A 23356-nucleotide genomic window follows, 5' to 3' on the forward strand; every position below is an offset into this window, starting at 1 on the left:
GCTCCTTCCTCTATTTTCTCCCACGGTCAATTTCCCGCTCCTGGCTTCTCTCACCATGATCTCATCTACATGTCTTACGCCCTAAAACTTCCCAAGTTCCCCTCTAAGATATTGCACTTGCGTAGTTTTGGTCGCATTAATGCGGATAAGCTGAATGGAGACGCTGCTAACTTTAACTGGGATCACCTATTGGCAGCCACCTCTGTTGACGATAAAGTCGCAATTTTTAACCGCACTGTCACTTCACTCTTTGATACCCATGCCCCTTTAAAAAAAATTAAATTAAAACGTCCTTCTGCACCATGGATTACACATGGGGTTAGGATAGCGATGAGACGAAGGGATCGTTCGGAGCTGAACTGGAACCTTTTTAAGGCTGCAAGAAATCGGTGTAACCAGATGGTACGTAATGCTAAACGCCGACACATTCTCAGTAATATTTCTTCTTCCTCGCCAGCCAGTATCTGGAGATTCTTCGGAATTCTGGGTATTGGCAAAGTTCAAAACATACATCTCCACGGTGCGACTATTGGTTTGGATGACATTAATCAACATTTCACATCTGTTACCATGTTTGATCACCAAACTAGGCGTCGTACCATGGATTTCTTAGCGGGTCTATCCAGGCCTAACATTAATACTTTCCATTTTTCTTCTGTGCCGTTGGGTGAAATTAGAAAAGTCATCCTGTCCATTAAATCCAATGCCACTGGCTGTGACAACATCAGTCGTCGCATGATAATCCCTATCCTGCACCAAGTTCTACCAATCATGTCCCATATCATTAACGCCTCCCTCAGCACTGGTATCTTTCCGTCTTTGTGGCGGAGAGCTATTGCTATCCCTCTTCCTAAAATCCCTAACCCGTCACTTGCTAAGCATTTCCGTCTTATATCTATTCTTCCTATTCTCTCGAAAGTGCTCGAGGCCTGTGCTCACAAGCAACTGTCTCAGCATGTACACCGAAACAACCTACTGTGCCCCCTCCAGTCTGGCTTCAGGCCTGGCCATAGCACTATTACTGCACTCCTCAAAGTGACTGGCAATACTAGGGTGGGCATGGAGGATTCCAAAGTCACTGTTTTGGCTTTGGTTGATTTCTCCAACGCCTTCAATACGGTCAGTCACGACATTCTTCTTGCAAACCTCTATCATCTTATGATTTCGCCCACAGCACTGAATTGGTTCTCGTCATATCTTCAGGGACGCCAACAGTTGGTGCGCCTAGACGATTCTTCGTCTAGCTGGCGTGATATAGATTTTGGCGTTCCACAAGGCGGCACACTCACCCCATTATGGTTCTCTATCTTCATAAACCTCTTAACACAAAATCTTCAATGTGCGTATAATTTGTATGCTGATGACTTGCAAATTTATTCTCAGGAGTAAGTCGATTGTGTGTCCGCAGCTGTAGATAGGGTAAATAAGGACAATTACGGCCTTTCGGTAAACGCCGCGAAATTGCCATGCAAATACTAGGCCATTATTGTAGACAGCTCGAGGCTCTTAAACAGGTTGTATTTTACATCTATTCCCCCTGTTATGTTTCTCAGCTTTGTTTACCTGACAGCTTGCTGTTTGTTCAGCTTTGTAAATCTTACAGCCAAATAGATTCAAGTTATATCATAATATTAGCCAATCACAACGGTCCTGCGTCTACGCATTGCGAAGGCTGCCATGCCGTTAGCACTGAGAAACAGACTTGTTATCACAGCAATGCTCCGTCCTTAGATAAATAACGTCTATGAATAATTAGGATAGACTTTAAAGAACAAAAAATATTTCTAATAAGTTCTAATAAAAATAACAATTACAGTTAACACTGCTATGCTTAGAACAAAACAAAAGTAGCAATATAGCCATAAGCCATGTATTTTGCTCGCTCTTTATAGAATATACGCCTATATAAATGAATGAAATTGCAAGCATCTTAAATTTTTGCGATTGAAAACTCGAGAAATTAATAATTATACACAGATATTGTATTGAATTTTATTTTTATAAAATACCGAAAATCCCGGTTTTTGTAAAATCAATACCGGTATTTTGAAGTCCTTAATTTGGTCCGGTATTCCGGTATTTTCGAAATCCGGGATACCGGTTTGCGACCCCTAGCTCACGCACACGAACAATAAATTAGTGATATACACTCGGCGCGCAAGGGTAGTTCGTCGCACCGCGCGCGCCGCGCCGCAACCGAACAGCTGATGGCGTCGCTTTAACTACCTAGGGTTTTGTGTCGTGCCACATTACTCAATCAACAATTAGACCAGCAGCGACGATGCTACGCCGACGTTACAAAAAGACACATACCTAAACATCATTATCATCATCAGCCACATAAAGTCCACTGTTGAACATAGGCCTCCCCTAAACATTTCCAGACGGACCTGTGGAAAGCTACCTGCATCCAATGTGTTCCCGCGACGTTTATCAAGTTGTCTGTCCACCTTGCAGGTGGACATCCAACGCCAACATAAACATCACGCACTAATCATCACATTTCATTAGAACAATATTTTCTATGCTCAAACTATCATTATAAACAAACGACACTAATCAAACAACCACAACTGCATAAGTTAGGTACACATAACACATGATTTCTGTAATTTTAAAGTGGTTTCATTCTTTTAAATCAAAACACACACATTCTAATGTAGGTAGTTCATCCATTTTAGTAGATAAGTAGGTATAATAAATACGTTCAACGGTTAGATTTATAACACTCATAACAATAAAATATCAGTCTGCAAGTCTGGCAATTCACACGAACAATTAATAACGAAGTTACAATCTTGATAATAATTACGTAATGTGATAGTTTGAGGTAAAAATGTCGAGCGACGGGATGCGTCACGGCGCGGCGCGCCGTCCCAATAGATATCTTAACATGTTTTCAAAATAGTAAATGCGTTTACCAATACCTAATGATGATTTGTAGATTGCTTGTTCCATTAAAAGTTGTTTCATACTTCAAAGTATTTTTAATACAGTTAATTTGTGACTACCTCGGTGCCGCAGTTGCAGCAATCACGGGATCGAATCCCGGGTCGGACAAAATGATATTGGATTTTTCCATTCAGTACCTATCGCAAATTCATAAATCCACATTAAAATCGTAATGACAGCCTCCGATAGAAACATAATCAATAGATTGTGATTAGTTCAGTTTCGCGTTCGCGTCAACGATGCAACTTCGCGATCGTAAAATATTCAAAATGACAAAAAATATTTCTAAAAATAGATTCTATTTTATACGTGTTAAGGTCGCATTTAGGGGACCACTTTAAATTTCTTTGTCTGACCTGCCTGACCGACCAACACGCGACACACGAGTTTAGCGAATTCCACAAAGTAGCAAAGGTTCGCAAGGGTCTGGATTTGCGCGGGACGTCTCGATTTTCAGAGTTCTGGGGACGTGATTCGTTTTGCACCAATAAAATTATTAAAACCATTAAGTATTATAAAAAAATAAACTACGCATTCATCACTGTGTTGAGTGCGACAATGCAATCAAAATTGCACGTATCATCTCACTAGCGCTGAAGGTACAGTTTTGTTGTATTCTCTTGCTTAGAGATGCGACTACCCGGCGATCTGTGCTTTGATGTTAAAACAGAAATCCAAATTAAAACGCAACTTTAGCATGACTTGCAGTGATATTTTTTGTAAAACGCAATACATAAAACTTAAATTAAAAAAAATACTTGCTTTTTTATGTCCCGATCTACAACACTAAATCTCGATTTGTTTTACCTTCTTGATTTTAAACAAATTGACCCTGGCAACTATTACCTTATTGTGCAATATCTTGTTTATTTTATACCCTGTATGTCTATTGAAAATGAATGACTGAATCGAAAAATCTCTGTTATACTTTATTACTTAAAATAATTTTTCAAAAATACTAAAATATTGCTGTGTATTATTTTAATTAGGTAGACTTTTCATTAATCATTTCATCATAAATCATTACTTATTTTATTTTGTGATACAGTTGTGTGTTAAATCTGTTAGAACATCATGTAATAAAAAAAATCGAATATCAGAATTTTTGAAATGCTGTGTCGTTTTAGCAAGCTTTTTGGTAAAAAAGTTTATACTGACAACACTGCGAGTTTAGGCGAGAAAGAGTACGACTATTGTATTAAATAATCGTGCGCTCTTCGGACTCGGTCAAAGACTCGGACGCATTGCCATAGTGTACCTATCTAGAAAAGAAATGGTACAGAAAGCATAGTATGACGTTCGGTAATGTCTACGTGGTCTTCTTTTAGATATTATGACAAACCGAAATATTAATGTTGGAATTAAAATAAATGTTGGAATATCATGTAGAGTCTAAAAAAAATACGATACCAATAAATTTAAATCTTGTAACTTTAGTAATTACGTAGGTAACCTTTTTGGTAAGAAAACTATTTTATTATCGAAAATAACGTTTATAATTGACGAAATATTTTTTTAGTAATTAATTATTGACTCAATGAACTGCTACAACCAAGTCAGTGAACGTATTGGTAGTTCATTTGTGAGCTGACTCTCTGAACCCTATAGGTTCGGTAATAATATCATCAGCTGTGACGTAGTTCATTCACTTCAGTTAAGCGCGCTAAGAGACAGCGTGATCAAAAAACCATAAATCTAAAATCGGGCTTATTGATGAAACTATTCATTACTTATGAATAATTTTTTGCACGGTGTTAGCAGAGGTCACCACGAACCTGTGGTTTTATTTAGTAACGCAATGTCGAAATGACCCTGTATACTAATGTATAGATTCTGGAAAGATAATGCCTTAAAAAATGTATGGATAAATAGCATGGCATTTTGAAAGATTCATTTGTATACAATCAAAACTTGAAACGTAGTACCTACGTCATTTTTATTTGAAACAGGCTTAGGGGACTTCAATAATATATTCTTTAAGATTATGTGTCAAAAACATTACTAATAAACATTTTGTGTCATTATAAGTGAAGTGTTATCGGGTATAATTAGATATATTTTATGACTAGCTAAAAATTATAACATAAACAAAAGAAAAATCGACTCCAAAACAAATTAATTACAATCCAAAAAATAATTAACTTTACATTCAAACAGGGATTGAAATCTTTTAAATTTCATGTTTTTAAGTTCATTTCGTCATTAAATACTTTTTGCAGTCATTGCCTAATTTAACTTTTGTACACAGAAAGCCTTGTTACGCGTATGAATTTGTTTATAGGGTTCTTTTTTGCCAATTGTATGCAGCTTTTAAGTAAATAACCTAATATTTAATCTCTTTTATTTATTGATGCTGCATATTTAGACGTTTTTCATGTATATTTTAAGCATTTTTCGTGCATATCCACGTGCCTATTTCGGGATTTTTAATTTGCAAATAATCTGGCCCCTATTGAGTACTCATCACTCAAACATGGGAAAATAAAATGACATCAACATAATGGTCCCATTCTATGGCTATTTTAAAATGGACAATTTATTGAATACTATATTATACGTAAAGCAACCCAGCACAGCGTTGGACGTCCACCTGCAAGATGGACAGACGACTTGATAAAGTCGCAGGAACACGTTGGATACAGGCCGCTTTCGACTAAGATGTTTTTATTACATAGATACGTTGTCTGCGCTCAATACTGGCAAGACGAAAGTAAGGTAATTGCCCGACATGACGGCCAATGAGCGTGCGGCAGTAACGTTGTTAAGTAACTGTCGATGTATATATATCCTTTTCTAACGAATGTATGCTGCATCTTTTTATTCCTTCTTCCAGCCAATTTGTAATTATATATACAGGTACGTGACTATAGCAAATAGTGCACCGTTTTTATGTGCCATTTTGTTAGTGTATGACGCGTCTATTTGTAAAACGTCATTGACTTTCGACAGGTCCTTCTGGAAATCTTTGGGGAGACCTATGTTCAGCAGTGGATTTTATGTGGCTGATGATGATGATGATATTATATGTATCAGATTGCGCTACTCGTTTTGACCGCAGCTGTATTTTACATGTAGGAATGACACAAAAGGGCACATGTTAGTAACAAACCTATTTAGTAAATTTTATTTTTTATTTATGTATATATATTTATAATGTTGGCAGTGTTTCGCCCTCGTTTCTAAATAATCAGCTATAGTCATCGCACATTTTTCCTTCGTTGCATTAAATGCTTCCTCGTTTTTTAAGGTGTCCGTAAGATTGAGTAGCGATCGGCCTGTAGTGTCCTTGTAATCGTTATTGTCTTGCAAGAAGTGCCTGAAATAATGTAAAAATATAATAATTCATAATATTTCGATGATGGCAGTCATATTGTTATAATTAACTAAATATATTTAATACCAGCTTGAACAGCGACGATGGTACTCTCGAAGGCAAACATGATAATAGTATTTGGACTACACCCTCTCCTCGGTCAGGTTTAATACGTAGGTATAAATACAAATTTATTTCGTTCATTTATAGTTATCCGGACAGAAAAAAATAAAGAAAACAAAAACACTGACCTGAGACATTCTTTAATATAATCAAAGTAGTTCAGGTTACACCGGCAATTCTCCAGCTCTGGCTTCGGGTTGGCTCCAGTATTGTACGAGTCCACCGCTACGTCGGTCGGCATCCCATTTGTATTCAACGCGTTTTCTTCAGCAGCACTTCTCTTCAGATACAGTTTCCTTATGAGTGTCGTTGTCACTACAGGCATTTGTTTGTTTATTTCGTGCTCCTTGGTCACTCTGTTCACTATTATCTTTTCTTTATCAATCGCTACTTCGCGTTTTATATGAGTTAGTATTGTTTCCAAGTCGTGTGTCGACGCCATTTCATTGATTTTTTTACATAATGTTTGTATAAACCACGATCCTTCACGCTGGTGTCTAAAAAAAAAGGTACTATGTTTTTGGTATTTCGATTACCAGAAAGGATATTTAGTATATATGTATTTAAATGGGGCAACCGCCGACTATGCTGTTGACAATTTAGCCTATAGCATGACTGGGCAAGCTGAAAGGTTTAAAGGCAAGCTCGAATAAAACGGTAGCAAGGATACCATGAAATAGGAGTTTTAGATTTGCGTTTCGTACGATTAATGGCAAACCATTCGTGACGGGCTTCGCCCGTGTGAAGATGATATAAATTTACTAGGATAAAATGTAGTATTAAAGGGCATGGTCTATACGTGTCCCAAATTTCATCCGAATCCATCCAGTTCTGGTTTTACTGTTAACAAATATACGAACATCCATACAGTTTTACAAACTTTTACATCTACAAATTAGTAAGAGTTAATACCATGATTCTTTGTGTTTGAATATTGATCAAAGACGAGAGCGCCTAAAGAGCGAGAGGAAGCGAAGAGTAGTAATTACCTGACCGCTCTATTCCCTACATAAGAGCTGTGTACGACGAGCATGTCCGCTTCTACGGGTAACGTGTAGGGTTCGGTGTCATAGATTAAATTGCTTTGTACTTTCCCGGGTTGCAGAACTGGTACTCCAATAAGTGAATTCGGTCCACGACACGCCTAAAATCAAAACAATACCGTTTTTGGGCACTGTTGCGATCATCTTTCCATTTGTAGCCGAATGAAGTATGCGATAAAGCATGTATGTGAAAGCTGCATGCGTAAGTGAATAAGCTGGACAGAGTTTCGATCCAACAGCTTAATACTGGAGGAACTGAAAAAAAAAGAGCGACTGTCCACCATCGTTATCCGTAGATGTTTCCAGTTCTTCGGTTATGAAGCGCAGAAAAACCATGACAACCTGTAATGATCTATCTTGTTAGGAAAGGTTAACGGGAGCAGACGCGGCCGCAAACCAGTTCGTTGGACTGATCAAATAAGCAAGACGCTAGTCATGACTATCCCGGAGGCACTGCATCTGCCGGACGACTGTCATGCTCGTCCAAGACTCGACCAAGTGACAGGGGTCACGATACTCAGCATTGAGGGAACGATTAGAGAGAGTTGTAGCCAAAAAGTGGAGTATTTAAGATTCTCATTGCCTAAGAATTCGCCCGCGTAATCTACCCTTGGAATTTCTGACTGAACTCCAAGCCGATTAATCGCCTGTCATTAAACTTTCGGCCCAATCTGGAGGCTTAAACAACAAGAATTTATCTCAAGATTTACCACAAGCAGCTACAATTAATAACATGAAATTTAATTATTATCAATTTTAATCATTCCTAGAAGTTGATTTAGAGAGAGATCTAGCTCACGATAGTTAGACAATCGATGTTAACGAGGTCCGTATTAAACATATTGTCAGCTATTATATTATTATCAGTGTACCTGGTAGTAACTAAGGGTTTGTTACTTTACGATAATTAACACGCACCTGTACGAAAAGTAACCTAGGTTTTGTGATTAAGCTGTGGTTCTTGTGCGTCTTCAGAAAATTTATGATTTTTATTTCATAATAGTCACCGTCTGCAGCTAACAGCTTGCCATCAATGCCGCCATGCGTCAGGACCGCAATAGCTAAGCAGCCGTAGTCAGAGTAGTCTGTAACACTTACTGAAAATTAAAAAATATTAAACAATAATGTAATTATAATGATTTCTTATGTTTACGCGAATGTTAGACATTGAAATTAAACTAATTTTCCGGATTCTATCAAAGTCAAAGTTACTGACTTTGCGGATGAACAACACCTCTGTCCCCCCCGTGACCATGAAGGCTGCAAAATCTTCGAAACGTCGGGAGAAAAATAAAAAACAAAAAACCGTGATAGAGTCCGGAAAATTAGTTTAATTTCAATAATGTAATTAGTACAGCCGATGCTATCATTTACAATAAAGTCGCGTTTCCATTAGCACAAGTAGTCTACATGCAAGATACAACGAGCACGTAGCTTGAGTAGAATAAGCGTAAACATGCAGGCAAGCTGCAAGCGAGATATTAACGCCGTGTGGAAAAATGCCGAAAACCGCGTCCTGTTGATGTTTGGTCGGCGGCTACGTTGAATTTTTATGAAAATTGAAAACATTTTTAGTAGTGGTTGGTCGAGGAGCCCCCCACTGTCTCACCCCGCGACTCTTTCTAAACCCCAAAAAGTCGCTTTTTAGAGAGGCAGGGGATGCCGTAGCGAAATTTTTAGATGTTCCCGGGGCTTAGGTCAACCCTAAAATCATGTTGGGGAAACCAAAACAAATTTACTGTTGTTACTTTCCAATCAAATAATAAGTATGCATAAGGAAGAACTTATATATTATGTAAGTGTAGTTTCGTTATTAGTCTACATCTTTGTATGAGTAATAAATTATAAAGGGAATCTTATCTGCCGAAAATAATAAACATAAATACATTATATTTAAAGCCAACAAAGCCAGCTTGATGATAATTTATTATATTATCCAGCACGACTGCAAAACTGTGTATTGGCTAATATGTTTTATAACGCTATGGACCTATTTATGGTATTTATTAATTTCAATAATTCGTAAAAAACTGACGTCCCCTTAATGTTGGGTTATGACTATATTTGAATAAAATTGAGCAAGATTTCTTTAATTTACATTTATTAATTCGTACGCTAAACGAACTGTTCAATATATATTTTGACACACAGAAGACAACAACGGTACTCGGCGGATATCAAAAGAAACAAAATACGTTTACGAGGACACCTTAATATATATATATATATATATATATATATATATATATACATATATTTTAAATAATAAGTTTATAAAGACGTTATCCACCCTTAAAATTTATCTTTATTCAACACTTAATACTCTGTATGAGTAATTTTAACATTAGACCGATATGAGCAGGTATTATAATTGACTAATGGACGGTTGTAACAATAACACATGAAATTTATTATTTATGGTAGATTATAGGTAACTAATTATAATTATTTAATGTTTTTGTAAAATAAACAAAAAGTTTTATATCTATAGATTACAAAAACCACTCGCGGGTGGCCTTGATTGTGCATCGTATGACGTCATAATATGTACGTCATTGTCCATAATAATATTACAATATTACGTTCCGCGATCACTGTTAAAGGACATGTCCGCTTTTTGTATGGTTCTTGATTTCAAATATATTCTAACCAACCTCAAAAGTGGCAAAAATGTGGACATTTGGAAACATTAAAAAAAAACAAATTTTGACTCCTCCATTTATAAGAAAAATAAGAAAGAAATGTCGTGGCGGAGTAACTCATAAAAATAACCTTATTCATTCGTCAAAATATAATCATAGCTATCATAGCTATTCTTACAAATGTAGTATCAGTTACTCGTACTAGGCGACGTTGAAAATATTGATATACATTATACTATACAAAAATATGACTTACTTTCGTTAAGAATTTCTTCGATTTTATCAACAGTTGGATCCGGGTAATCCTGTACTTCAAAGTTAAAAGCTTCAAACGTGGTCTTCAATGATTTCAAATCTGCCTCCGTGCCTAGTCTCTCGTATTGGCCAAACTTTATTTGATTGAAAATTATAAGTTTATTTTTGTCAAATTTCTCTAATTCGTAAGTTTCAGATTCTTTGGGTAACGCCCTTGGATTATAAAGTTGTATTAAATTTTTTGTAGTACTCGAGATGGAACGATTTAATTTTGTATCACTTTCGCTACTTAATTGTGTGTTCAATTTATTGCCATCATGGAGTACCTTTGTACTTGGATTTTCACAGGTTGACGGTATACCGTCAGTGACAAGATTTTGTACTACAATATTGTTTTTGATGTCGGCACTTAAATTTTCATCTTTCAAATGTTCGTAATCAGGTGGGTCGTTATTATTACTATATGAGAATAAGTGCTCACAAGTCTTAACCTGTGACGAGCTCTGTGAATGGAGCGTATCAGTTGTTACTTCATGATATTCCGTATTTTCGTTTGTGTTCTTATCAAAGCGTGGATTTTCATCTATTTCCCACTTGTTAGTAATTAAATCTATATTTTCTACTGTGTTGGCGTTGTCCGGTGCGTCCAATTCAACAATATTTGACACACATGATCCATTATCAACATCTTCAGAGATTATTTTTTGTTTTCCTCGTTTTTTTCTCTTACGTTTCTTTTGTAAATCCGTCCCTTGGTTTTGTATGTTAGTACCCTTATTTTCACCTTCCATTATATTTATTTGGGTAACATTAAAACACGTGTTATGCGTGTTACCAGTGTGAAGTTATTGTGGAAATGTATTGGCCTCTTATAATTAATATTTATCTTATCTGAATAGATAATGCAATTTTTCCAACAACGAAGATTGCATATATTTTTATAATGACATTAAAATGGCGTTCAAGTATGATTGTTTTTTATATTGTTTATAAAATAAAAAGTGATACTTTCCCTCGTTCAAAATACTGTCGAATTGAGAACCTCCTTTTTTAAATCGGTTAAAAATCATCTAGCACGTAGTCATAGCCCATCAATACTTTGACATTACATGTTCCCCTCAGCTTTATCACGACCAGCAATGGGGCTTATTGCCTTATAAGTATTTATCACTTACACTTAGTCGCTTTTCTGTTACTCAAGTAGCTTGGATGTTATGTGCATTCTTGAATAGGGGATTCTTAGACATGTCTATAATTGGCAAGTTTAGAACTAGTTCTGTCTTGTAGGTGTGACGTCACATCTCTCTGCAAGTACATGCTAGATGGAATGCGGTTTTGAATTATGTGCCTGGGCGTGGTGCTATAAATTTATAATCGCTTAAACCCTTTGCTTTACCTAGGTTTTGCTCGAAGCTTTACCCGCGTAAACAGCCTTTCCCGTTTAAAACTTCCTCAACCACTAGCGATCCACAGCGCAATCTGTACGACGCCACCACCACCTACTTAAAAACTTTAAATATTTCACACCAGAGTAAATTATATGGATACAAAGTAGCCTATACCGTTAATCCACGACATGCACTATTGGTGTGCCAAACTTTGTCCAACAAAATCCATACACTAGTTTACTTCTAACCAACATCCAAGCCTTTCCATAAATCTTCGCATTTATAATTTTATTATCTTAATTTTTTCAATAAAAACATGGCGATTTTGATTCTATATCCGCCATTTTTATTTTTTTTATTGTCAACGGCTTTTAAAGTATTATTCAGTTAGAGGTTGATTAAATTCTTAGGTATTCATAACAATTCATAAAATATTTTAAAAAATTACTTACTTGTATTTGTTTAATATAAAACTTCCTTTCGGTTTTTTTAAATTGAATCAGATGGTAGTTGATCCTATTTTTGCCATTTGTATGTGATTCTTGAAATATTTTAATAATCGAAGACTACATCCGGTTACTATATCGGACGACCTTTGCCCTTCCATAAAAAATAATCAAAGAACACTCCCTCATTTTCGACAATAATTTACGTACGCTAAACTAGCTAACTGATTATTTGATCAATATTGTAAAGGTCGATATTTTTTAAAATTTGTTATTTTTTTGCGTTCGTTGCCAATTAAATTCGTTCTTTATCAATATTATAAAAATATCCATATTTTTTTTACTTATCCGTATTATCTGGCCTTGCCTATATGATATTTTCTGACATAAATATATTTTGCTCTCATTACAATACTGTGTTCATGCCCGATATATTTTGGTATAATATCATAACATTATAGCGAGGTATAATAATATAATAGCGCTGTTGATCATCGATATAGATAATAGATATAAGTCATATCGGCGATCCTTAAACATAACACACGAGTCATGAGAGACTGGCGATATTATTTTATAAAAGATGCGGCTTGTGTCTTTCTTTATTGCTTTGAATGATGAGACGTGCTTGCCGTTCGCGTGATGGTAAGCGAAACGACCGCCCATAAACAGTAGATACACCATCCAACACGTTACATTATGAAGTTTTGTTTGGTGTTCTACTGCCCTCACCATCCTGAGACGTGAGATGTTAAGTCTCATTGTGTCCAGTAGTTATACGGGCTACAATGTCCTTCAAATTGGAACACACCAGTGACTACACATTTCTGCTACAAAAAAATCTCATGCGTAAAACAATTGGTTTAAATTAATGTATGCGTTGATAACGATATAGAACGGAAAATGAAGTAGATATAGGTATTGAAAATGACAATTTTTGCTCAAGACAATAAGCATTTGGCGCGTCCTTTTCAGACGGTCTAAGCCTACATCTGTTCTAAACAAAATAAACATTAAAACATTTATTATAGGTACACAATGAAAAATAAGTATTGTTATTTTATTAAGAAGAACGTTATTCCTTCTCTTTTGTATGTAATTTTCACTATCATACTGAATTATATTATATTAGGCGAGTTTCCATACACTAATAGGCATTTTCCTTTAAACTTATTTTTTTATTGTTTTAGGTTAATTAACTTCGGATCAAACAATATGGATTCATTTCAGCTAAATCAACTCCAATTCAAGAGTGTTGCGCACCAACCTTATCTCCAGAAACAGGTACATTTTCATGGTTATCAATGCTATTTTTTTAAACATTTATTTGACGTAACGATTGACCCAACAACCTCCTGACGAATTTAAGGAAACTATCGGAAAATTAATCAAAGAAAAAAGTCGCAAGCGCATGACTGAGCACAATTATTTTTTTATTCAGAGACAGAGTGACCCCACTGCACCTGATGGTACTTACATGTATTTTATGTGATCAAGCAATAACTATAACATACACTCATTGTTTCTACAGGACGGTGTTGCTCCAATAAAACACATATACTTGTATCACCACTCGGCCCAGAACTCTAGTCGTAGCATGTGGGCGCTGATACTAGGCCCCATGAAGAAGGGCTACATATACGTGCTGGACACGGTGAAGACTAACCAAATGCCAAATATGAACACGCTCTACGCGGCCGAGAGAACTGCCAAGTAAGTTTAAAATGTGAACATTTTGAATATCGAAATGAATTAGTTTTCAGATTTTATCTCGTTTTTTTTTATACTTAGTCTGGCCATAAATACTGTTACACTTAATTATAAAAAAATATTACATTTGAATTTCGAATCTGTCATTTTTATACGATTGTTCATTGTGTTTTCTCATTTTGGCGCCAATACATTGTAAAATATTTTGCGATATTAAAATGGTGTGGGGTGATAAAGAGAACCGAATCGCTGTGATAGCATTACACAAAGTAGGTATGGAGCCAAATGCAATTTTAAAACTCTCCATACACTTGGTATTAGTAAAATGTTTGTGTACCGGGCTATTAATAGGTACAATGAGACCTCCTCTGTTTGTGACAGAAAAGATCTGGCCGTCCACGTAGTGTTCGTACGAAAAAGGTGGTCAAAGCAGTAAGGGAAAGAATTCGAAGAAATCCTGTCCGAAAGCAAAAGATTTTATCTCGGGAAATGAAGATAGCACCTAGAACCATGTCGCGTATTTTAAAAGATGACTTAGGACTTGCAGCCTATAAGAGACGCACTGGCCATTTCTTAACTGATAATTTAAAGAAGAATAGGGTGGTAAAATCGAAACAACTACTGAAGCGGTACGCAAAGGGAGGTCACAGAAAAATTTTGTTTACGGATGAGAAAATTTTACAATTGAGCAACATTTTAACAAACAAAATGACCGTATTTATGCTCAAAGCTCTAAGGAAGCTTCCCAATTAGTCGACAGAGTGCAACGTGGACATTATCCGACTTCAGTGATGGTTTGGTGGGGTGTTAGCTATGAAGGAGTGACTGAGCCATATTTTTGTGAAAAGGTATCAAAACATCGGCACAAGTGTATCAAGATACCATTCTTGAGAAGGTAGTTAAGCCCCTTAACATCACCATGTTCAATAACCAAGTATGGTCCTTCCAGCAAGACTCGGCGCCGGGTCATAAAGCTCGGTCCACGCAGTCTTGGTTGGAATCGAACGTTTCGGACTTCATCAGAGCTGAAGACTGGCCGTCGTCTAGTCCCGATCTTAATCCGCTGGATTATGATTTGTGGTCAGTTTTAGAGAGTACAGCTTGCTCTAAACGCCATGATAATTTGAGTCCCTAAAACAATCTATACGATTGGCAGTGAAGAATTTTCCCATGGAAAGAGTGCGTGCTTCTATTGATAACTGGCCTCATCGTTTAAAGGACTGTATTGCAGCCAATGGAGACCACTTCGAATAAGCTTTTTATATTTTTAATTGTTTTATATTTATGTATTAAACTGACACACTGTAAAAGTAATAAATGTTATTTGCAGTTAACAATTTTCTTTTTTCTTTATTACAATATTTATGGCAAGACTAGGTATTATAATTTTCTCTATCCGCGATAACATCCAAAAACTAATTTTATTTCGATGTCTAACATATAATGGTAATACACGACACCTCACAGGATATCTCAGGGCGTGGAGGAGCTGAAGCTGGGCTGCGCGGAGCTGTCGTGGGAGGTGTCGGTGGAGACGGAGGCACGCGCGGTCATGCGGGGGCTGGCGCGCGCGCTGCAGCGGTACCGCCTGGAGCGCGCCGGGCCCACGCTGCTGGCCGCGCAGGCGCCGCTCTCGCCGCACGCACTGCACGCGCTGCTGCCCGGTAATACACGACACGTCACAACCTGTCCTGCCCCTGCTGGCGCGCGCGGAGCAGCTGTGCCGCCTGGTGCGGGCCGGGCCCACGCTGCGGGCCGCGCAGGCGCCGCTCGCCGCACGCACTGCACGCGCTGCTGCCCGGTAATACACGACACCTCACACGCGGTCATGCGGGGCTGGCGCGCGCGCTGCAGCGGTACCGCCTGGAGCGCGCCGGGCCCACGCTGCTGGCCGCGCAGGCGCCGCTCTCGCCGCACGCACTGCACGCGCTGCTGCCCGGTAATACACGACACCTCACACGCGGTCATGCGGGGGCTGGCGCGCGCGCTGCAGCGGTACCGCCTGGAGCGCGCCGGGCCCACGCTGCTGGCCGCGCAGGCGCCGCTCTCGCCGCACGCACTGCACGCGCTGCTGCCCGGTAATACACGACACCTCACACGCGGTCATGCGGGGGACTGCACGCGCTGCTGCCCGGTAATACACGACACCTCACACGCGGTCATGCGGGGCTGGCGCGCGCGCTGCAGCGGTACCGCCTGGAGCGCGCCGGGCCCACGCTGCTGGCCGCGCAGGCGCTGCTCTCGCCGCACGCACTGCACGCGCTGCTGCCCGGTAATACACGACACCTCACACGCGGTCATGCGGGGCTGGCGCGCGCGCTGCAGCGGTACCGCCTGGAGCGCGCCGGGCCCACGCTGCTGGCCGCGCAGGCGCTGCTCTCGCCGCACGCACTGCACGCGCTGCTGCCCGGTAATACACGACACCTCACACGCGGTCATGCGGGGCTGGCGCGCGCGCTGCAGCGGTACCGCCTGGAGCGCGCCGGGCCCACGCTGCTGGCCGCGCAGGCGCCGCTCTCGCCGCACGCACTGCACGCGCTGCTGCCCGGTAATACACGACACCTCACACGCGGTCATGCGGGGGCTGGCGCGCGCGCTGCAGCGGTACCGCCTGGAGCGCGCCGGGCCCACGCTGCTGGCCGCGCAGGCGCCGCTCTCGCCGCACGCACTGCACGCGCTGCTGCCCGGTAATACACGACACCTCACACGCGGTCATGCGGGGTTGGCGCGCGCGCTGCAGCGGTACCGCCTGGAGCGCGCCGGGCCCACGCTGCTGGCCGCGCAGGCGCCGCTCTCGCCGCACGCACTGCACGCGCTGCTGCCCGGTAATACACGACACCTCACACGCGGTCATGCGGGGCTGGCGCGCGCGCTGCAGCGGTACCGCCTGGAGCGCGCCGGGCCCACGCTGCTGGCCGCGCAGGCGCCGCTCTCGCCGCACGCACTGCACGCGCTGCTGCCCGGTAATACACGACACCTCACACGCGGTCATGCGGGGCTGGCGCGCGCGCTGCAGCGGTACCGCCTGGAGCGCGCCGGGCCCACGCTGCTGGCCGCGCAGGCGCCGCTCTCGCCGCACGCACTGCACGCGCTGCTGCCCGGTAATACACGACACCTCACACGCGGTCATGCGGGGCTGGCGCGCGCGCTGCAGCGGTACCGCCTGGAGCGCGCACGAGCGTGTAAAATTACCTATTATATTGCGGAATAAGCGCTTTAACAGCAAAGGAAAAAATACGCCGTGTTTCCTTTGCCATAATAATTTGTATGAGCCCCATGCTCATAGCCCCGATTTTCACATACCTGAAGCATGTTGAGCCACACTGTACGTAATTACAATTTTTGCGTCGCAGTCAATCCTGCAGTCTTGCCATCACATTTTACAGAGATAACTAAAATGATTAACTCACTATAAATATGTTCATAGCTGATTATAATAATTCAAATTTAATATAATATATTTTTGTGTCGACAGGCTTATCCGACTTCCCGATGGTGCCACTGCACGTCCGCGACGTGGAGACGCTGTACAACACCCTGGAGTGGCAGCGCATCGGTGCCAGGGCCATCGTCCGCCACTACCTGAACCTCGAAGCCGTTCTGGATCTTACCATAGAACAGTGCAGGTAAGATTTCAGTATTGATTGTGGAAATCTTACAGCTGATATCAATTTGAACAATTATAATAGCGACAAAGGGCTATTAAAAGTTTACACTTATAAAATATAGTATGCTATGTTTAAAATTCATAAAAAAAGAGAATATAATAGATAAAAAAGATCATTTTTTTGATCATCTAAACCAATACAGGTTCTTTTGCATTGCTCGTTTTTTTAATAAATTTATCTGTGAATTCAATTTTTATAATTCGACTTGTCCTGGTTCAGACTTATAATAATTCATATAATTTTTCTTGCTATATTTTCCACAGATATTTTCACGTGCCATTGGGCAACATGCCGGCAGACCCGACGCTGTTCGGCGCTGACCTGTTTTTCGCACGGCATCTCGTCAAACATAATTTCATATTGTGGTGTTCCGACCTCGAACGACCGGACCTCGGCGGCAGAGAGATCGACGACAACAGGTGAAACTTACAGTTAAAAAATATACAGGTGGTATAGAGGATGTTGTACCTTATACAGAGTGTTCTGAAAGGAGACGAGAGAATGTTTGTCTTGACTTAAGAGTAACAGCATCATTCAGAACTTACCTCGTTTTGAAGTGTGTCGTATGTTAAATAAAAGATTTAGGTAATAGGCTAATTACCTAATAAATTGATAATGATATGTTTACTATATTTTTTTATAAATTTTTGAAATCACTAACAACTAATAATATTAAGATTACAGTTTTTCATTATACATAGAGTAATGAGGATTTCTCTGTAATTTAAAAACAATTTGACATATTGTCAGTGAAGATGGCTCCGGAGTATGTTTGACACAAGCAGGTCGACATAAGTTTCGACTGCCGAGAGTATCTCTTATAAATGGTTATACTAGTCGGAGCCACCTTACTTCCTAACAGCTGCAGTTGAGTGAGTACTTATCAGTATGTGGTGTGGCGCAGGCTGGTGAGCTCCGTGGAGGAGGCGGGCGCGTGGCACCACGGCGGCAGCGGCGCGTACGGCGGCGTGTGCGTGGAGCTGGAGGCGGACGGGCTCGCCGTGTGCGCGCTGCTGCAGGCGCCCGCCGTGCTCGGCGCCGAGGGCACGTCCGCCGCCACGGCCTTCGGCGCCGCGCCGCCCTCCGTGCACCTCGCGCTCAGCGCCGCCGGTCAGAGCAGCTTACACTCACACTGGCTCTACCATCGACACCCTGGCTAATATCAACTCACACTACACTACATTTCATCTTAACACTACTGGTAGAAAAATTAACATTGTGTTGCAAGACCAGTAATTCCAACCAGCAATGTTCGAGTTTATAAACCTATGTAAATTAGCGCATGTGCGCTACATTCGAACAGGGATCATTATACTAAAACGTCTTCCTCGTCAGAATCCTTATTCGTGACGCCTCACTCACTTCTAATTTGAGCTCCGTAACAAAGCAATTAACAATTAACATTACTTAGAAAAGATAGTCATTATTAATTAAAACACGATATAATCGACACGACAGTGTCGCACGATGGAACGAAAAATACTCACAATATCGTTGGTTTTGCAGTTACGTGCTTTTCAACTGTTTTGTGCATTGTGATACTATACTATTGAAATGTGTCGACTTTTATAAGCTATTTACTCGCCAGGCCCCAACGCGTCGGAGAACTACGACGAGACGGCGCAGTGCAGCGCGGCGTTCAGAGTTCTGCGCACGATGATCGCGTCGTGGCTCCGTGACGTCACTCTATACAAAAACGTCTTCGCAGATTTTCAAATATCGCATTTCTACAGGTATTATCAGAATTCTACTAATTTTATATCCTACTAATATTAGAAATGCGAAAGTTTGTGAGGATGGATGTATGTTTGTTCCTCTTTCAAGAAAAAACTACTGAACGGATTTCGATGAAACTTTACAGTAATATTGGTTATACATCATAATAACACATAGTCTACAATTTATAATGAATTTGTGTAATTTGTTCATAATATAACAATACATATCAAGTAAGTCGCAAAAAAAATGTATCCCGGAAAACTCCTACATGCGGGCGAATTCGCAAGCAAAAGCTAGTATATCTATCCTTAAAAAAACACACTACACACCAGAAGTGGTGTCTCGCACTCGCATAACGAACACATGCGCAAGTGCAGCTCCATACACGTAGCGTGTGAAAATAAACGCTACGCCAGTGAGGCTTACAAGTGTTGTGTGCGCATTGGTTACGCAAAACACAGCGTTTCTGTTTTGTCTGTCCGTTCGTTTGTTTCTTTAAACCTTAAAAAAACAAACGAACGCCGCGAGCAAATCCAATTGTTTTTTTGCAGATGGCTTAAAACTCCCACGTCGTTACTATACGACCCGGCGCTGCGCCGCACTCTCTACAATTTGATGAAGAAGCTGTTTCTCATGTTGGTGGCGGAGTTCAAACGGCTGGGCTCGGTCATAGTGTACGCTGACTTCAACAAGATCATACTCAGCACGAAGAAAAACTCTGTCATGGACGGCATTGGTAAGGGTTACTTTGAACTTTACTTTGGGATTGATGTTTTTGCTACCGTCTGAAAAGATAAATTAGAAGTAGCATCCAATAAACAGGATCAATTATATTTTAGCGATAAAATGTATTGATTTTATTCTCGTCCTCTCTTATAAATCCTCTTTTTATGTATAATGTTATTTGTTTAGGCTACGTGGAGTTCGTTGTGCAGAGCATCAGAAACAAGGAGTTGTTCCACGGCATCGACATTCGATACAAGCAATGTTGGGCGTATTTGCTATGGTTGGACGATTCAAATTACGCGGGTGTACAGGTACATATTGTATTATTAATTTACTATTTAGTTCTTAACCGATGACAGTTTAGTTGAAATCTAAAAAAAGCTGGTATTTATAAGGTTTTCCAGTCCAATGGTCTGAACGAAAAAATCCCTTACAAGTGTAAACAAATAATACTAAGTCAGAAAACATTTAATCTCATGTAGAGTTACAATGTCAGAAATATATATATATTTTATTTTATAGGGCAAATTACCGGAGGGTTTGACAGAAGTGGGTTCATCACAGGTGCCACCTAGCGAAGAGAGTGAAAAAGAGGAGGTAAGTCATTCTATTTTTAATATGATGCCACAAATAAATCAATTTCAATTACATAATATTTAACTATCTACTCGAATAAATACGACGATTCTGACGATCGACTGGTAAATAATCGATAAGTCTTCCGTCTCGATATGTAATCCTGCCGTTTCTCATGTAACAGGAGGGATCAATAACGATGCACTGGAACCTGTTGAATTTCCTCCCGAACGGCGTGCGGGGAGCATTTCAGCACTGCGGTGGCGGGGTTCATCAGCGCCGCCTACTCCGAGCCGCAGCAGCTGCCCGCGTTACTGCAGGGGGAGATCTCGCAGAAGCTCTTCCAGTGAGTTATACATTCTAGATATCATATTTTTAAATAGTATCATTATAGTATGATTTATACATAACGCCAGAGAAATTGATTGTTGGCCTACAGATCTGTTAAGTTTGAGAACAGTGAAATTCCTAGGTCGGTTGCGAGATCTGGCAACAAAAAATTGCGTTAGAATTTCATCCCTCAGTATCTCGAAATATATTCGATATAGAGATGGACTCGTTCATATGTATAGAAATGGTATCATATTTGTAAGTGCTTTGGGAATAAACATGTTCCCTGATGTGTCAGGGTGACGGAGCGCATTCACAGCCGCATGTCGGTGTTGCGGCCGGGCGACCTGCCGCCCACCGCGGGGCTGCGCGCAGGCGCACTGCCGCCCGACGCCTCGCCCGCGCTTCTCTACGTCAACGCCGTCTGCAAGGTGTTCTCGCTTGACACTGCGCTCGACGAAGAGGTAACTGCAATAACAATTAGTTTTTATCAATAAAAAAAAATCCAGTCTCATTGCCAGAATTTTAGTACTATTCTGTTACATTTAAACAATAAGACAAGATAGCACCAAATATTATCGTAATCCACAGCCTGACAAAGTCCCACGGCTGGGTTCTATTTGTAATGCTAGATTATGCTCCCAAGCAGTGGCGAAGACTCCATATAACACGACTCCTGCCAGCTTCCCTTTCGTAATTTATATAAAATCTAATTATCATTAGAACGATATGCAGAGCGTCTTCATGCATATTATATTATGTTGTGTCGGGTTCTCTTTCAATTTCCCCCATCGCCGCTGCTCCCAGGTGACCCTCCTCCGGCGGAACCTGCTGCGGCTGATCGGCGTGGGCGAGTTCAGTTCGCGAGCGGAGTGGCGCGACCCGTGCGCGTCGTGCGTGCTGTCGGAGCTGATCTGCAAGGTGTGCAACCACTGCCGCGACCTCGACCTGTGCCGCGACACGCACCGCGCCATCGACAATGACGTGTGAGTTACTGCGCATTGTATCTGTTGAAAGGATTTTAAACATAATTTTTGTGGCATAATGTTTTTGTTGCCTTTGTCATGTTAATATAGTTTTTACTCTATGGTAATTTCTGTTATTTATAAAAGTATGTTGTAACTTGTATGTTTAATAAAACAGTTCGTTTGTTAGAAATATCCGTGTATAATTTCAACAGTATTATTGTAGTGTTTTGAAAAGTCAGTGTCAATGTATGGTTGTCAATACTTTCGGTTTTTAACTACCATTCTACCTCTCTAGATAAAGAAGTACTGGGAGGTATATGATACCCAAAATTTCTTCATTTATTGTCAAGTCTTGAATACAATCAATTAATTCAAATTATTTATCCAGATACTTAAAAAAACATTGTTTTTTTTCCTAAGGCCGGTGTGTTTATGCACAACTTGCGGCGCACCGTACGACAACCAGGAGTTGGAATGGAGACTGATCGAAATCCTGAACAGAAGAGCCATGACCTTCACGCTACAAGATCTCATCTGCAGCAGATGTCATCAGGTATTGATTGCTCCTAACACTATGTTATTACTATTCATTCTAAGTAACAATCTCATGCCTACTTTTACTCAATGACATAATCGTATCGCATGTGCGGTACGACTAACTCTGAGATCTCGGGTACAAATCTGACGTCGAAATTTTTCTACGCCCATATCGATAGGCTCAGGCACTCTATCACATCACAGGACCGAATATATAAGGCAAAATTGGGTACACTAGTGGCGGCTCCAATAGGATAAAAGACGTAATTGTAGCTGCGTATATTTGTGCTAAAGCGTAATCAGAGGAACCGAAGCGAACTCTATGTCAGGGATGTTATGGAGCTCCGTAACCGTAACCGAAACTATCGGATATCCGAAATAAAAATATATCCGTAACCGTAACCGTCTCCGTTAAAAAAGTTTCGGATAAGTTACGGATAATATGTTACTACAGATTTTTGTTTCACCGCTCAGGCGCTACGTCAATTTTATATAGTTTGTTTGTTATTTTTAATCATAACATACTTAACCTCATTCATAAATAGTATTTTTTTTTTATTTAGGGAGTAGGTAGCTACTTCATTTAGTAAAAGTGAAGGATAAGTGTTGTGTTACGTACTAAATTGATTTTGCAGAATTTAAACAGTGTGATAAAATCTTTTCACGGAGAGGAGGTGGCGCTACTTCACTGAAATTGCATCTCAAATTAAAACACAGAGGTTTTCCGAACACCCATGTCCCCCAATTAGTTCATCGATACTTAATAATCGACTATGACGACGAACGATAGTTAGTAATCGTCGCCCTACTGTATTACATAATATTTTTATTTTACTTTAATCTAATATCCGTAACCGAAACTATCCGAAACTACCGGATAATCCGAAATAATTACATATCCGTAACCGTATCCGAAACCGATATAATTTTATTCCTATATCCATATCCGTATCCATATCC

At 40.3% G+C, this 23356-nt stretch overlaps 2 protein-coding genes across 2 annotated transcripts in view; one reads left to right on the forward strand and one right to left on the reverse strand.

Moving 5' to 3' along the window:
* Positions 1–23356, forward strand: part of LOC115448332 (DNA polymerase epsilon catalytic subunit 1) — a 53522-nt gene that overhangs the window by 29045 nt on the left and 1121 nt on the right. Inside the window, 15 exon segments of the mRNA XM_037438096.1 lie at positions 13353–13446; positions 13694–13875; positions 15340–15536; positions 17348–17498; positions 17804–17959; positions 18445–18650; positions 19129–19273; positions 19811–19995; positions 20172–20296; positions 20508–20582; positions 20746–20802; positions 20804–20907; positions 21190–21355; positions 21699–21877; positions 22280–22412. Of these exon segments, the coding sequence (XP_037293993.1) occupies positions 13353–13446; positions 13694–13875; positions 15340–15536; positions 17348–17498; positions 17804–17959; positions 18445–18650; positions 19129–19273; positions 19811–19995; positions 20172–20296; positions 20508–20582; positions 20746–20802; positions 20804–20907; positions 21190–21355; positions 21699–21877; positions 22280–22412 (2155 nt within the window).
* Positions 6050–11202, reverse strand: LOC119188524 (caspase-7-like). The gene is made up of 5 exons (XM_037438097.1): positions 10330–11202; positions 8350–8528; positions 7378–7532; positions 6517–6885; positions 6050–6268 (listed from the first exon to the last, which is right to left on the reverse strand). The coding sequence occupies exons 1-5, from the start codon at positions 11117–11119 to the stop codon at positions 6076–6078; spliced, it is 1686 nt and encodes a 561-aa protein (XP_037293994.1). The 5' UTR covers positions 11120–11202; the 3' UTR covers positions 6050–6075.

Source organism: Manduca sexta, chromosome 13 (assembly GCF_014839805.1).
Source record: "Manduca sexta isolate Smith_Timp_Sample1 chromosome 13, JHU_Msex_v1.0, whole genome shotgun sequence".
In the NCBI taxonomy this organism is placed as follows: Eukaryota; Metazoa; Arthropoda; class Insecta; order Lepidoptera; family Sphingidae; genus Manduca; species Manduca sexta.

Excerpts from the sequence above, each read along its gene's own strand:
- LOC119188524 (XM_037438097.1), bottom strand. The coding sequence starts at position 11,119 with ATGGAAGGTGAAAATAAGGGTACTAACATACAAAACCAAGGGACGGAT. Across the intron at positions 8,529-10,329 it reads CGAAGAAATTCTTAACGAAA|TAAGTGTTACAGACTACTCT; the intron begins GTAAGTCATATT and ends TTTAATTTTCAG. Across the intron at positions 6,886-7,377 it reads GTAGGGAATAGAGCGGTCAG|ACACCAGCGTGAAGGATCGT; the intron begins GTAATTACTACT and ends CTTTTTTTTTAG.